The sequence below is a fragment of the Enhydra lutris genome, unplaced genomic scaffold (genome assembly GCF_002288905.1).
Source record: "Enhydra lutris kenyoni isolate GAN:26980312 unplaced genomic scaffold, ASM228890v2 scaffoldscaffold1, whole genome shotgun sequence".
In the NCBI taxonomy this organism is placed as follows: domain Eukaryota; kingdom Metazoa; phylum Chordata; class Mammalia; order Carnivora; family Mustelidae; genus Enhydra; species Enhydra lutris.
This window is the reverse complement of record NW_019154085.1, coordinates 3204734-3218545: the sequence shown is the minus strand read 5'-3', so window position 1 is coordinate 3218545 and position 13812 is coordinate 3204734. Positions and strand designations below refer to the sequence as shown.

Here is a 13812-nt window from a genome sequence, read left to right as displayed (position 1 = left end):
TCTGCCTACTTGTGATCTCTCTCTGTCAAATAAATAAATAAATCTTTAAAAAAAAAAAAGCTTGAAGCATAAAAATACAATTTGATGAATTTTCACAAACCAAACCTATCCATTTTGCTGGCACTTGGAACAAGAGAAAAAGATAGTACGATGGGGTCCCTGGGTGGCTCAGTGGGTTAAAGCCTCTGCTTTCAGCTCAGGTCATAACCTCAGGGTCCTGGGATCCAGCCCTGCATCGGGCTCTCTGCTCAGCGGGGAGCCTGCTTCCTCCTCTCTCTGCCTGCCTCTCTGCCTACTTGTGATCTCTGTCAAATAAATAAATAAAAATCTTAGAAAAAAGAAAAAGATAGTACAAGCATCTCAGAGGCCTTCCTCATGTTCCTTCTAGTCACTGCCCATTCGTTCCCGTGGCGCTTTTACTTATTTAATTGTAGTGTTCACGAAGTACTGAAAAGTGCTCTTCTGAAGTCTGTTAGCTCAGTTAACTTTTGCACATATGTATACAGTCCTGTAACCATCATCTGGATAGAGATAATTTTTACCACTCCAGATTTCCTCCTGCCCCCTCCCAGCTTCCCCCACCTTCTACCATTTTGACTTCTGTTCTTACTAATCACTTTTGCCAAGCTGTGTCCTAAGCTTTGTACGCCTAACCAAACACTTTTGAAACAAACTTAGAGGTGTTATGTTTATTTTATAGTTTGCTTTCTTTTTGTAATTTCTATCATGACTATTTTCCAAAAGTATTACTTAAATATTTTTAAGTAAACATTTTTGTTGGGTTTGTAACGGTTTTGTATAGATGACCATTTATAAAATATCACTAGAGGTGACTGGACCAAGTTGCGGCCTGCAGCCTTTGCCTCCCCACCCCCAACCCCAAGGTCAGTAAAAAGGAACTCACCTTTAACCACAGTGGAGCCCATCACCGCGGAAGAAGAACAGCAAGGAGCAGTTGAATATATTAATGACGTACAGAATGCAGTAGACTTGAACAAGCCAATGAGATTTTGAAAGCAGAACAGACGTATAACTCTGCTGACTACCTTTTTTTTTTTTTTTTCAAGAAGACGTTGGAATTGATTTCCCAAATCCTACATTTTTGGGTTAACATTTGTCACTTACCCATAAGTGTCTGCAGTGCATTATTTGACAGGAATTGAAGTGACAGAATTCTAAGATATTAAATCAGGTTACAGAATAGATCTTTATTTTGATGGAAAACATTACTTTGAAAGTAAAGTTCTTTCCCAAGAATTTCATCCAAATCAGAGTGGTGATCCATCTTCAAAGTCCATTGAAATCAAATGGAAATCTAGAAAGGATTTGACAGAATGTTAAAATTAGATGCAGAGTAAAGTCAGCAGAAAGAGAGAGCATGAGTTTACTCTGGTTTACTGATTTTTATTTATTTTTATTTTTTAGATTTTATTTTTATTTATTTATTTGAGAGAGAGAATGAGAGAGCATGAGAGGGGAAAGGTCAGAGGGAGAAGCAGGCTCCCTGGTGAGCAGGGAGTCCGATATGGGACTTGATCCCCGGACTCCAGGATCATGTCCTTAGGTGAAGGCAGTCCTGTAACCAACGGAGCCACCCAGGTGCCCCTTGCGGATGATTCTGATGGAGGTGCAGGTGAGTTCAGGGAAGGTCATCAGAGATGGTATTTGGCCGAATCTATTACAGTGCTCCTTGGTTCTTGACGTAATGATGAAGGGGGTGAAGGTGATGATGATTTGGAGGAGGGAAAGGAGGAAGAAGTAGAAATGACTGATGGATTCTAGTGGAGTCTAACCTTCTAAAGTTTTCTCCAGGCCCTGGGAGCAAGTTGCAGTCTTCTCACCTCCCCCACGTCGTGTTCAGTTGCCTTTTTTTTTTTTTTTTTGAGGTCCTTTCTCCTTTATACCATGGTTTCCAATTTGTTTTGGGGGGGGACATACCTTGAACAGAATGAAGGGGAAAAGAATCTCTACCCTTTTTTGTTTCAAATTCATTTTTTTCCCAATACCTTTTAGAAGAGGCTAAAACGAAAGGAAATGTGGTGTTTATGCACTGAGACATTGTATTCTACATTTGTTTCAGGTTTAATTCATTGAACAGGACTAATGTCATACTGCAGCATTTGGTAAGTTTGCATTTTGTTTTGTTGGCATTGTTAGGTTATGATGTGTAATGTGAAATGTCATTGTTAGGGAAGTAGAGGAATATTGGCAGATTGTGTTGTCCTTCATGCACCATGGTTCCCAATTGTATAGTGTCAAGGCTTGACACATAACTAGGAGATGGTGTAAGGTTATGCATAAGAGCATGGACCTTTAAGTCAGAATGCTTGGGTTTAAATAATGGGTCTACTACTTAATCTTTGGTAGATTACCTCATCTTTCTCAACTTCTTTTTAGACATAAGGTGGATATAATAATATCTGTCTTAGAGTGCTTATGAATAGTAAAGACTTCATTTAAAAATCTAGTGCTTGGCGTGTAATCATTTCATACCTGCTAGCTACAGTTGTACTTAAAATAGTCTTCCGGAGCTTAGATGCCTTTGGTACCCTTTCAGAGATACTTTTAGTTTATCATTTTACGAGGAAGAAATAATTTTTATTCATTTTTGTTTCTCTGTGCTATGGACTGAGTCTTTGTACCATCCCAGAATTCATATGTTGAAATCTAATGCCCAATGTGATGGTATTTGGAGGTGGGGCCTTTAGGAGATGATTAGGTCAGGAGGGTGCTGTTCTCATGAATGGGGTTAGTGACTCTATAAGAGACACCCAGGAGAACTTCCTCACCTGTTTTGACTGATGAGGGAGGACGCAGTGAGAAGACAGCCTTCTTCTTTGGGTTTTTTTGTTGTTGTTGTTGTTTTAAAGATTTTATTTATTTATTTCACAGTCAGAGATCACAAGCAGGCAGAAAGAGAGAGGAGGAAGCAGGCTCACTGCTGAGCAGAGAGCCCGATGTGGGGCTCGGTCCCAGAACCCTGGGATCATGACCTGAGCTGAAGGCAGAGGCTTTAACCCACTGAGCCACCCAGGCGCCCCTTTTTAATTTTAATTTATTTTATTAGCCCAATGCAGGGTTCGATCCCAAGAAGACAGCCTTCTGTGAACCAGAAAGAGGGACTTCATGAGGCACTGAATTAACAGGTCCCTTGATTTTGGACTTCCCAGCCTCTAGAATTGTGAGACATGTTGTACTGAGCCCCCCCAGTCTGTGATATTTTTCTTATAGCAACGCAGGCGGACTAAGATACTCTCGTACAGTCTGACAAGCGCCTTGCACATAAAAATAAATCACTCTGCCGTAGCACTTACTGTAGGTCACGTCCTCTTCCAAGCACTTGGTGAGTACTGCTCAGTTGGTTCTCTTTGTGGTCCTGTAGAGTTGGCACTACAGATCTTTTATCTGCAATTCTGAAACCTCAGAATCAAAGGTTTGTGGTTAGTTTGTGATAAGTGCATTTTGTGACAAAAATCTGACTTGAACGTACTTGAAGCTCTTTTTTCTTTATTCTAACAAGTGCAGATGTTCATAGTTCGATGCAGAAGTGTTAAAGCGTTTTATCGCAGTGTGCTGACCAGGTTCCACTTGGGATTTTTTATTTTCTTTAATACGTATTGTGTTACCTTTCCAAAATCTTAGAAAATTTTCTGGATTTTGAAACACATCCGGACCCAAGGGTTTTTGGTTAAGGGATTATGGCCTTATCCCTATTTAATGGGTTAGAAATGGAGGGATGGAGAGGCTGTGTAATATGCCTCCGTGTCATTCAGCTGGTAAATAAGAGTGGGATTTGAGTCGAGTCTGGCTCTGTAGACTTCCCTGCTGTGCTCCCTTGCAGCTGACCTAGAGTGGGTGTTCGGTACCCATCGTAGAATGCGTCTCAGGCCTGAGTGGAGATGAGCGAGTGAAGACTGGAGTCACCCTTCCTCCCCTTGATATTTTAGTATGTAGGCATAGGAACTGAGGAGTTTCCTGGAAAGAGAACAAAAAACAATGCTGCTGATTCATATTTACGCATCAGCCGCCAGGTAGAGTAGAACGGTAAGACAGAATCCAGTTCACCTGGACTGTGGTTACCTAAGGCACAAACTGCATGGAAGGAAGGAAGGTAAACTGAACTTTCATCAGGGCCTAAGGGCTAAATTGTCTTGGTCCCAGTGTTGGCTTTTAGATGCCCTTCAGAAATAGGCCGTTTCCCACGCAGTCCTTCTGTGGCCCTAATGTTTGAGTCTGTAGGACTCCCAAAGTCTGTTTTCTGTTGCACAGTATGCTTGTTCTAGGTGGCAAGAATGGTGACATAGGAGAATGGAGGTTACATTCAGGGCTTTCTGAGTGTCTGTTATGCGGAGTGCGATGCAGTGATGGGCGTGGAGAGTTTACCCAGGATCGGATGTGGAGAGACTGTGTGGATGTTTTTGAAGTTGATAGGGAGTCATAGACCATTTCTGAATGACAGGGACAAGATTGAAATTGTGTTTTAGCAAAATTGCTCTGATGGCAGTGTGAAGGATAGACTGTCAGGCAGAGCTTCTGGAAATCTGCCAGGAAGGAAAATTGTAATGATCCTGTGTGGCTACAATATGGGAATAGAACAGTATGAATAGATAAGAGAGTCATTTTAGAAATGGATTCTCTGGTACTTGGTAACTGCCTCAGATTGTTGGCAGAGAGGGGAGGAGAACAAGAAGGAATCAGGGATAGCGCCAACATTTTGAGCTTTGTTGACTGAGAAAATGGTGATGCCTTAACCTGTTATAGGGAACAGAGGAGGAGAGATAGATTTGTTGGGGAGAAATATGTTGGTAAATTTGGTTTTTACCAAATTGATCATGGGGCACATGTTGTTGCTCCTGTAATTCTAGTAGGCAGTTGGAAATAGGGGCGTGGGCTTCTGGAGAAGTAAAGATACAGATGAAGGTTTGAGCCAGGAGCTTAGAGGTAATAATTGAAGATGTAAAGGAGAAGGTATCACAAAAGGTGAGAGAATAGAGTATTGCCATGTGGAAGAATTGACTGACCCAGTTTGAAGTCAGGAAGGATTGAGTGAAGCTTGAGTAGTCCGCATTTATGAAATGCTCTTTGGTGCTAAGGCTCTTGCTTATGTAGTGCTTGGTGTCTTATTTGGGTTACAGTAATTTAAATTCAGTGGCATTCAACATTAGCTGGCAATTGATGAAAATCTTAGGAGTGAGAAGGCTATGTGATGGGGATAAAGAGGAAAGTCAGATGTCAAGAGAAACCGTGTTCTGCTTCAGGTAGGATATTTTCTTGGGTTTGTCTTTGGTTGCAACCTGGTTTGATGGCAGCGGATGTTAGGTGTAACGAAAGGTGTGAGATTGGGATTTGGGTATCGACAGTGCAGCTTGCTCAGGCTTGTGTCACAGCAGGACTGCATCACTAGAATGATGAATTGCTCATTCAGCTTATTAAGCATTTTTGCAGTGCTGCCTATGTACCAGGTCCTGGTTTTTCCTCAGAGGAAAGTTTCATTTCTCACAATGTTTATGAAGGCTCTGAAGTGTTTTCCAAAATGTAGCCTGCAAGGAGCGCCTGGGTGGCTCAGTGGGTTAAGCCTCTGCCTTTGGCTCAGGTCATGATCCCAGGGTCCTGGGATTGAAAAAGCCCTGCTTTGGGCTCTCTGCTCAGCAGGGAGCCTGCTCCCCCTCTCTCTCTGCCTGCCTCTCTGCCTACTTTTGATCTCTCTCTCTCTGTCAAATAAATAAATAAAATCTTAAAAAAAAAAAAAAAACAAATGTGAACCTGTTGTCTTTCCTGGATGAACAGTAAAGATTTAAGAAAGTTCTAATTCCCATCTTAAATTACTTTGCCTTCTTTAAAATAGCTCTGGCTAGAAGCATTTCTTCTTTCCCTTCTGTGTTCTCCTTTACCCTTCTGTGGCTCCCTTCTCCCCGCCCCCCAACTTTGAGTTGTACGAGAATTTCATTTCTCACTCTAGTCTGTAATATTTCCTAATTGGATAAATTTTTCTTCAGAGAAACCTTTTCTAGGTTTTAGTTAAATACTTGCGATACTTTTGGAAAAGGGATTTTTTTTTCCTGCGGAATTAACATAAATTATGCTAATACTGGAAAGTTCATCTTTTTTTCTTCTACCCTTTTGCTTGAATAATTTTGTTTAGTGCGCTAATACTTGTTTTTAGGTTTTGAGAAGGCCATCAATCTTTCCAGATAGGAAAAAAAATCCTTTTATTCATCTATTCATTTCCGTCATTCTAGTGCATTAACAGGAGATTCTGGAATATTCTTTCCCCAAAGTCTGACTCTCTGTAAAAGTCCTACAAAAACACTTGGCTATAGTTCTTGGAGAGCCATGCTTAAAAATACTCGTGCATCCCTGTAATAGCAGAAGTTGAAGATCACTCGGTGTTTATCAGTAGGGTACTGACTCAGTTGGTGTGTGAGGATTCACAGCTGTTCAAAATAGGTAGGGTGCATGTGCATTCAGTAAAGTCCTGAGAAATTCTGTAGGTTAAATGGCCTGTTTTCAACAGATTATAAGAAAAAGAGAGGAATGAAGGGAGAGCTTGTAGATTAAAAGACTCGAAAAACAGGGGTGCCTGGGTTGCTCGGTTGGCTAAGTGCCTGACTCTTGACTTTGGTCTCAGGGCATGATCTCAGGGTTGTTGAGCTCAAGCCCTGCATTTGGCTCAGTGCTGGGTATGACGCCTGCTTGAGATCATTTCTCTCCCTCACCCCTCCTCCCATCTCTCTCACTCAAGAAAAAAAAAAAGTTTAAAAATATATCTATTTAAAAAAAAAAGATGATGTGTTTTTGCATGTACACTTAGTGTTTACTGTAAAAAGTAGGATAGTTATATTTTTAGAGAAAGGGAGAGGGCTGGGAATGGGATGAGTAGGGTAGAGGGCCAAGGGCTTTTGGGGTGGCTGGACAACACTGGGTTTGGGATTTAATTTTTTACCCCGCTTACAAACTAAGAGTTAGCCTTTTACTATTTTATGGATGTTGGCAGAAGATGTGAAGCTCTTGAGTTAGAGCCCAAGGATTCTGTTCTTAGTGGCACATGGAGCAGCATTGAACGTCATGTTTGTGTTGGTTTTCTCTTGCTCCCCAAGTTCTACTGGGGTGACACGGAAGGCCGAGATGAATGCGTACATATGCAGTGGATTGCATTATAGGACAGCACTGCTGAATATGGGGAATCTGCTGGTTTGTAGCAAGAACCTGCTCTCCTGTCCCAGAGGGAGACATCACCTTTTTTTTTTTTTTTTAAAGTTACTTTCAGCAAATACAACCCTGAAAATGACCGTGCAAAGAGCACGGTCAGGCCCTTGGGTTCATGACGTACTTAGCATTAAAGTACAAGGAGACCTCAGGGCCCATGGCAGGTAGTGTATTCTGACAGCCAAGTCAGAAATGAGTCATTGCAGACGTACGTAGTAAAAGGAGGCCAGACTGGAGTAGGGATTACTGGGCTAGTCCAGTATGACTGTTGTCCTTACATTAGGAAAGATTTGGAGATCGGTGTACCGGGAGGAGGCCACGTGAAGAGTGGAATTAGGCTGCTGCAAGGCAAGGATCTGTCAGAAGCTGGGACCACAGCCTGGAACAGATCCTGGCCCAGCCATCTTGAGAGGAGTGTGGTCCCTGATACCCTCATCTCGGGCTCGTAGCCTCCAGACCATGAGACAGTAGCTCTCTGTTGTCGAAGCTATTTAGTTTGTGGTTCTTCGTTACAACAGCCCTAGCAAATGAATACAGCCCCCATGCCAGGTTTGTCAAAGTTAAGAACACTGGTATATTACTATTAACCTGAAACTTTATTTGGATTTCACCGTTTCCCCTTAACTTCTGTTCCGGGATCCAAGCCAGAATACCATATTGCACGTCTTTGTCATGTCTCCTTAGTTTCTGTAGTCGGTGACAGTTTCTGAGTCTTACTTTTTATGACCTTGAATGTTTGTGGGGGGAGTATTAGCCTATAGAATATTTTATAATCTGGGCTGTGTCTGGTGTTCTTGTTTGTTTTTAATCATCAGACTGCAGTTAAAAGCTTTTTTTTTTTCTTTGGAAGAGAGTATCACAAAGGAAAAGCCCTTCTCATCACATTGTGATAGAGTATCTGTGGGTTTTGATGGACGCATCTGGGATGAGTGACAGTCATGTAACACAGCCGGTGATGCTGACCTTTATTAGTCCGTTAAAGTTGTGTTTGTTGGGTTTCTCCTTTCTAAAGTTACTTGCCCCCTTTCACCTTCTGTTCTTTGGAAGCAAGTTCAGCCCACACTCAGAGGGTGAGGGGAGTAAGCTCTGCCTACTGGGAGGGGGATTTTTACATATATTATTTAGAAATCTTCTGTAGGGAAGATCATTCTCCATTTATTTATTCAGTTATTTGTATCAGAGTGGACTCATTGACTTTTATTTTATTCTTTGGGTTATACTCCAGTATCACATTATATTGTGTTATTACTGAGATTCTTCTTGCTTTGGCCATTAGGAATTCCTTCATTTTGGTTCTTATGTCCTTTTGATATGATCCTGTCCTTTTAATAGCTATATATTTTTAACACCTCCTTACTTTTTGGTACTAGAAGGTGTGCTCTGGGCTCCTCATGTTTTCCTTATCAGGAGTCAGCCATTTCTTCAAGGAGCCCTGGTTGTCTTTATTGGAATCAAGATCTGCGCCTTGGGAGTGCTCTTTTTTTTTTTTTCTCCCAAAGATTTTATTTATTTATTTGACAGACAGAAATCACAAGTAGGCAGAGAGGCAGGCACAGAGAGAGGAGGAGGCAGGCTCCCTGCTGAGCAGAGAGCCCGATGTGGGGCTCGATCCCAGGACCCTGAGATCATGACCTGAGCCAAAGGCAGAGGCTTAACCCACTGAGCCCCCCAGGTGCCCCTTGGGAGTGCTCTTTGATACTGGGGGATGGTGGCTTTCTCCGGGGGACAGGGCAAGGGTGACGTGTGTGTGTAGAGCAGAGTATATGAACACGGCATACTAACCCGAGTGTACCTATCTGTGGTTGTCTCCCTGTTCCGTGTGTCTGTCTGAGCTACGCACGAGTTCGTACTGATGACGTCCCCAGTGCCACAGGGCGGGGCTCGTTCTAGCTTCCCTTCTTGCTTATCGTAACTTTGCTCTGTTGCTCGTTTCACCTTAGTGCACCTGCAAAGCAGGTGCAGAATTGTGAACCACACCCCAGGAAAAACGAATTTACCAGCCATAGCACAGTATTGACGTACAGTTCCTTTTGTATTCAGACGACTGTCCAGAGTTCCGTAGGGCAGCTCCCCTGCAGCTACCACCAGGATTACTCAGTGAGGTTATGTCATACGTGTGTAATTCAGTTAGATTTGTCCTAGTCTGCATTCCGTGTTGGAATCCCATGGCATCTTAGCCGTCTTCAATGTATACAGACTAGACCAAAGAAGAGGGTTTACTTTTTGTGACATCCATGTCTGTGGGTTTTGACAGATGCCTAAATCCTGCATCTTCCACCCAAGACAATATAAGCGGTTCTTTCACCCTAAAACTGCCCCTGGCTTTACCTGCCCCCACCACTGATCTGTGTTGTCCCTCTAATGTTTTGTCCTTTGTAGAATGTCTTAGGAATAGAATCATACAACATATGGGCTTTGGGGTTTGGATCCTTTCACTTGACAAAATGCATTTTGTCAAAATTTGTCAAAATACTATGTGAATTGATAAAATTGATCCTTTTTATCACTGAATGGTATACCATTTTGGGATAAATTGTCCATTTCTGTGTTGAAGAGCATTTTGCTTACTTCCAGTTTTTATCAGTTATGCTACCAAACATTTTTGTACACGTTTTTGTGTGCACATAACTTTTCAATTCATTTGGGTAAATGCGTGTGTTGGAACAGCTGGTTTGTATGGTAAGTCTTTGCCTGACTTTATAAAAATTTGCCAAATTGTCTCCCAAAGTGGTCGTACGATTTTACATTTTCATCAACAAAGAATGAGCGTGTCTCTTGTTCTGTATCTTTGGCTGCATGTTGTTGTCTGTTTTTGGTCTCTAATGTGTGTAGTGTTACCTCATTGTGGTTTTAATTTGCATTTTGCAAATAATCTTCTGATGATTTTTGAGCACTTCCTATGTTTGTCATCCTTCTATGTTTGGTGAAGATCTTCAGATTTTTTTTTGCCCATTTAATATTGGATTGTTTTACTTATTGAGGTGTTTTTTAATTCCTTTCTCTCTCTCTCTCTCTCTCTCTTTTTTTTTCCTTAGAGAAAGAGTGAATGGTTGGTGGGGAGGGACTGAGGGAGAGTGTGAGAGAGAATCTGAAGCAGGCTCCATGCCCAGCATGGGTCCCAACACGGGGCTCAGTCTCCTGACCCTGAGATCATGACCTGAGCTAAAATCAAGAGTTGGATGCCTAACTGACTGAGCCACCCATGTGCCCCTTTCTTACTTAGTTTTAAGAGTTGTTTATGTATTCTGGATGCAAGTTCTTTACCAGATATGTGAAAGGCAAGTATTTTCTTCCAATTTCTGGCTTGTCTTTCATTCTCTTAATAGTATCTTTTGCAGAATGGAAATTTTTAATGTTGATGAAATTCAGTTTATCAGTGTTTTTCTTTTATGGATCATGCTTTTGGTGTTGTATTCCATTAAGCTTTAATGTTTGAAAGACACTCTGAACCAGAGTTTCAGGGATGTGGCCCTTACGAGTGTTCCTGTCCCTCCTCCAGGGCTAGGGTGCTTTTTTTCTTTGCTACCCCCCCGCCCCCTGCAGTTGTGGTTGGTAAACACTGACGTCCTTGGCAATGGTTTTATGGTGCTTCTCCCTGGAGATTAAGGCTTTTATTTCACAGGCCGCCATTTCCATCCCCCCACTGCAGCGAGGCTCCACTAGAACCCTGGGCTATAGGCTTTGAAGTCCTTCCTCACTCCCCTGCAAATTTAGCCTTTTTGTTTTTTATGGAAGATGAGGGGGAAAGGATTTAGCTGCACCTGCTGTTTCTCTACCCCAGCCAACACCACACAGAGAAGCTTTCTTCAGTTTTCCCGGGGAGAGCCTGGTTGGGTTCCAGGAGGAAAAGCCAGCCAGGATGGAAATCCCTGCATGACTGTAACCCCCAGGAGCTTCATACTATCACATTTGCCCACACTTGGTCTCTAGCAAGTCCTCAAAAATTCTAATTAATCTTCCTGAAAGCTTTTGCCTGCAGCTAGCAAATATTCTGGTCCTGTGTCTCCCTGAAGACACCTGCCGCTCTCCAGATTTTACTGCAGCCATTTGCCCTGTCACCTCAGTTCTCTGATTGAGCTTACCAGAAAGCGTTACTTTGCAGTCTGTTCAGCCTTTTTTCTTGTTACAAGGTCACGATGAGCATCTCTCAACATCTCTGAGCTATCTTTTCAGCTCTTAGCATCTCTGAAGCCAAAGAATAAAGCTTTAAAGGATTGCCTCTGGTAGTGGGTGATAATTTATATAAACCGTTCAGTGAAAATGATCATGAACCTTTTTTTTGACAGGGGCCTGGTAAATTGCACTTGGTTCAAACAAATTTAATTAGTATGGAGAGAAAGTTTATTAATACTTGTATTTAACATGTTTATATGATATGAAAACTTTTTTCTGTATTTTAAGATTGAAAATGATGTGGATATCTAAAACTGCAGCTTTTATAGTGTATTTTCTGTCTTTTTCTATGAGTAAGGGTTGATCCAAGAAATAGAACCACTACGGGTATTGAAGGGGAGAAGTTGCCTTGTCCTTTGAACACAGCGAGATATCAAATCATTCCGAATACCCAGGAGGTCGATCTGAAGACTGAGAGAACGAACTGCACAACTAGAGGGAGAACAGAGGCCACGTAGTAGAAGATAGGAGGTGTGGAGACCTGATTTGGGGACAAAAGAATCATGGATGCTTTGTAGGGGAGGGAACCCTGATCAGGGAGAGAGGAGAGAATGAGACTGAGTGTGAGTGCAAGTGCACACACAAGGTGCAGGGCATTGCACAAGAAGAACACATCCCCCAAACAAGAGGGCCTGATAATGGCAGGTTTTTACAAGCAGCAGAGCTCTAAGTCTGAAGTTGCCGAAGTCCGTGCCGTTACTGGGGTGGGGCCTGGCAGGTGTAGAGGTGCTCTGTGGAGGAGGAGGAGGAGGGCGGAGGCCCAGTTGTGGACAGCGTGGTTTGAGGATCCCCTGGGTTGCGCTGGGAGACAGTCCCCCTTCTTGCAGTGTATTTGGGAGACATGGCACTGCCTCCAGGGACAGATGAGCCAGTGGACACCATTGAGCTGCTCTGTTCATTAGCATAAGAAACAGCTGCTGAGGGCCTCTAACCTGGATGCTGGCTTTTTGCTGTGTTTAACCATAAGCTCCAAACCCCTGTGCATTCAATGTATCTGCCCTTCTGGGAGAAAACAGTACCAGCCACAGCCCCGTGAGACCCTCCCCCAGAGGATCAGCGGATGTTAGCACCGTGCTGTGTCCCTAAAGTGTGGAGTTTTGAAACCCAGCCAGCATGCTTGAGATAGAACAGGGGAGTACTGGGCCACTGGTGGGCACACAGCTTGGACAAAGACAAGGTGAAGGCAGGGATCTGAGGGAAGCCTGGGACAGATGAGCGGAGATTGTTTTCTCTTTTGTGAGTGTTTGCTCAACAGTGGCAGGCACAAACTCCCCTCTCTGGGGACAAGAGAGCTGGCTGATGTCATTTTTATCCCCACCCATCAGCACAGATGGGCTTCAGTGAGCAGCACAGTGCCCACAGTGGAGGCTTCAGTCACATACACCAAGCCTTGCCTCCCTGTGCAGTGCTTCTCTCACTAGGGCAAGTGTGCCTGAGAGAGCAGCAGTGAGCCCCCCCCCCCCCCACCACCTCCCGAGCCTCTCACCCACCAGTGTTGACCATAAAGTGCAGAGCTTCAGCCTAGGGGAGTTAGGATCTAGCTGCTTTTAAGGAACAGACCAGAACACATCAAGTTAACACTTGCTACACGGTAGACAAGGCCGAAATATTCCCCACTGCAAGCAAGGAGGAACTCTGCAGGGGACTGACCTGAAGGAAAGAGCAGTGAAAACAACTGCAGAGTGCACACAGCAGACACCAGAAACCCTTTCTGAAGTGTCAGGCCCTGGGCAGTGTGTGACTTCTTCATAATGTAGCTGTTACTCTCAGGAGCAGGAAACATAGCAGGTTTTCCTGACACACACTAGACAAAGTGCCAAGAGGCAGGAATTCATCCCAAAAGAAAGAACAAGAGAGGTCAGGGCCAGGGAGCTAATAAAAACAGATACAAGTAATATACCTGAACCAGAATTTAAAACAACAATCATAAGGATACTAGCTGGGTTTGAGAAAAGCATAGAAGACTCCAGGGAGTCCCTTACTGAACAGATAGAAGCCCTGAAAACTAGTCAGGCCAATATAAAAAATGCTATTACCAAGATGCAAAACTGACTGGATGTAATCACCACAAGGGTGGAAGAAGCAGAGGAATGATTAAGTGATATAGAAGATAAATTATGGAAAATAATGAAGCTGAGGGGCACCCAGGTGGCTCATTTTGTTAAGTGACTACCTTTGCCTCAGGTCATGATTTCAGGGTCCTGGGATAGGGCCCTGTGTCAGGCTCCCTGCTCCGTGGAGAGTCTGCTTCTCCCTCTCCCTCTGCCCCTCCTCCTGCTCATGTGCACACATGTGTGTGCATGTGTTCTCTCTCTCAAATCTTTAAAAATAAAAAAAGCTGAAAAGAAGAGGGAAAGAAAAATATTGGATCACAAATGTAGACTTAGGGGACTCAGTGACTCCATAAAACTTAATTACATTTGTATCAAAGGA

At 43.2% G+C, this 13812-nt stretch overlaps 1 protein-coding gene and 1 pseudogene across 4 annotated transcripts in view; both read left to right on the top strand.

Annotated features, from left to right (window-relative positions):
* LOC111143234 overlaps positions 1 to 1401 on the top strand; it is a 3686-nt pseudogene extending 2285 nt beyond the window's left edge.
* The window catches only part of LOC111141560 (3-hydroxyisobutyryl-CoA hydrolase), a 99057-nt gene that overhangs the window by 5000 nt on the left and 80245 nt on the right, over positions 1 to 13812 (top strand). For 2 of the 4 annotated variants that reach the window (XM_022494192.1, XM_022494219.1), the window contains exon 2: positions 2081 to 2123. In XM_022494192.1, the coding sequence (XP_022349900.1) occupies positions 2081 to 2123 (43 nt within the window). Of the gene's footprint in view, positions 1 to 1583; positions 1634 to 2080; positions 2124 to 11718; positions 11851 to 13812 lie in introns of those variants that run through there. The other 2 variants (XM_022494201.1, XM_022494210.1) reach the window with 2 other exon arrangements.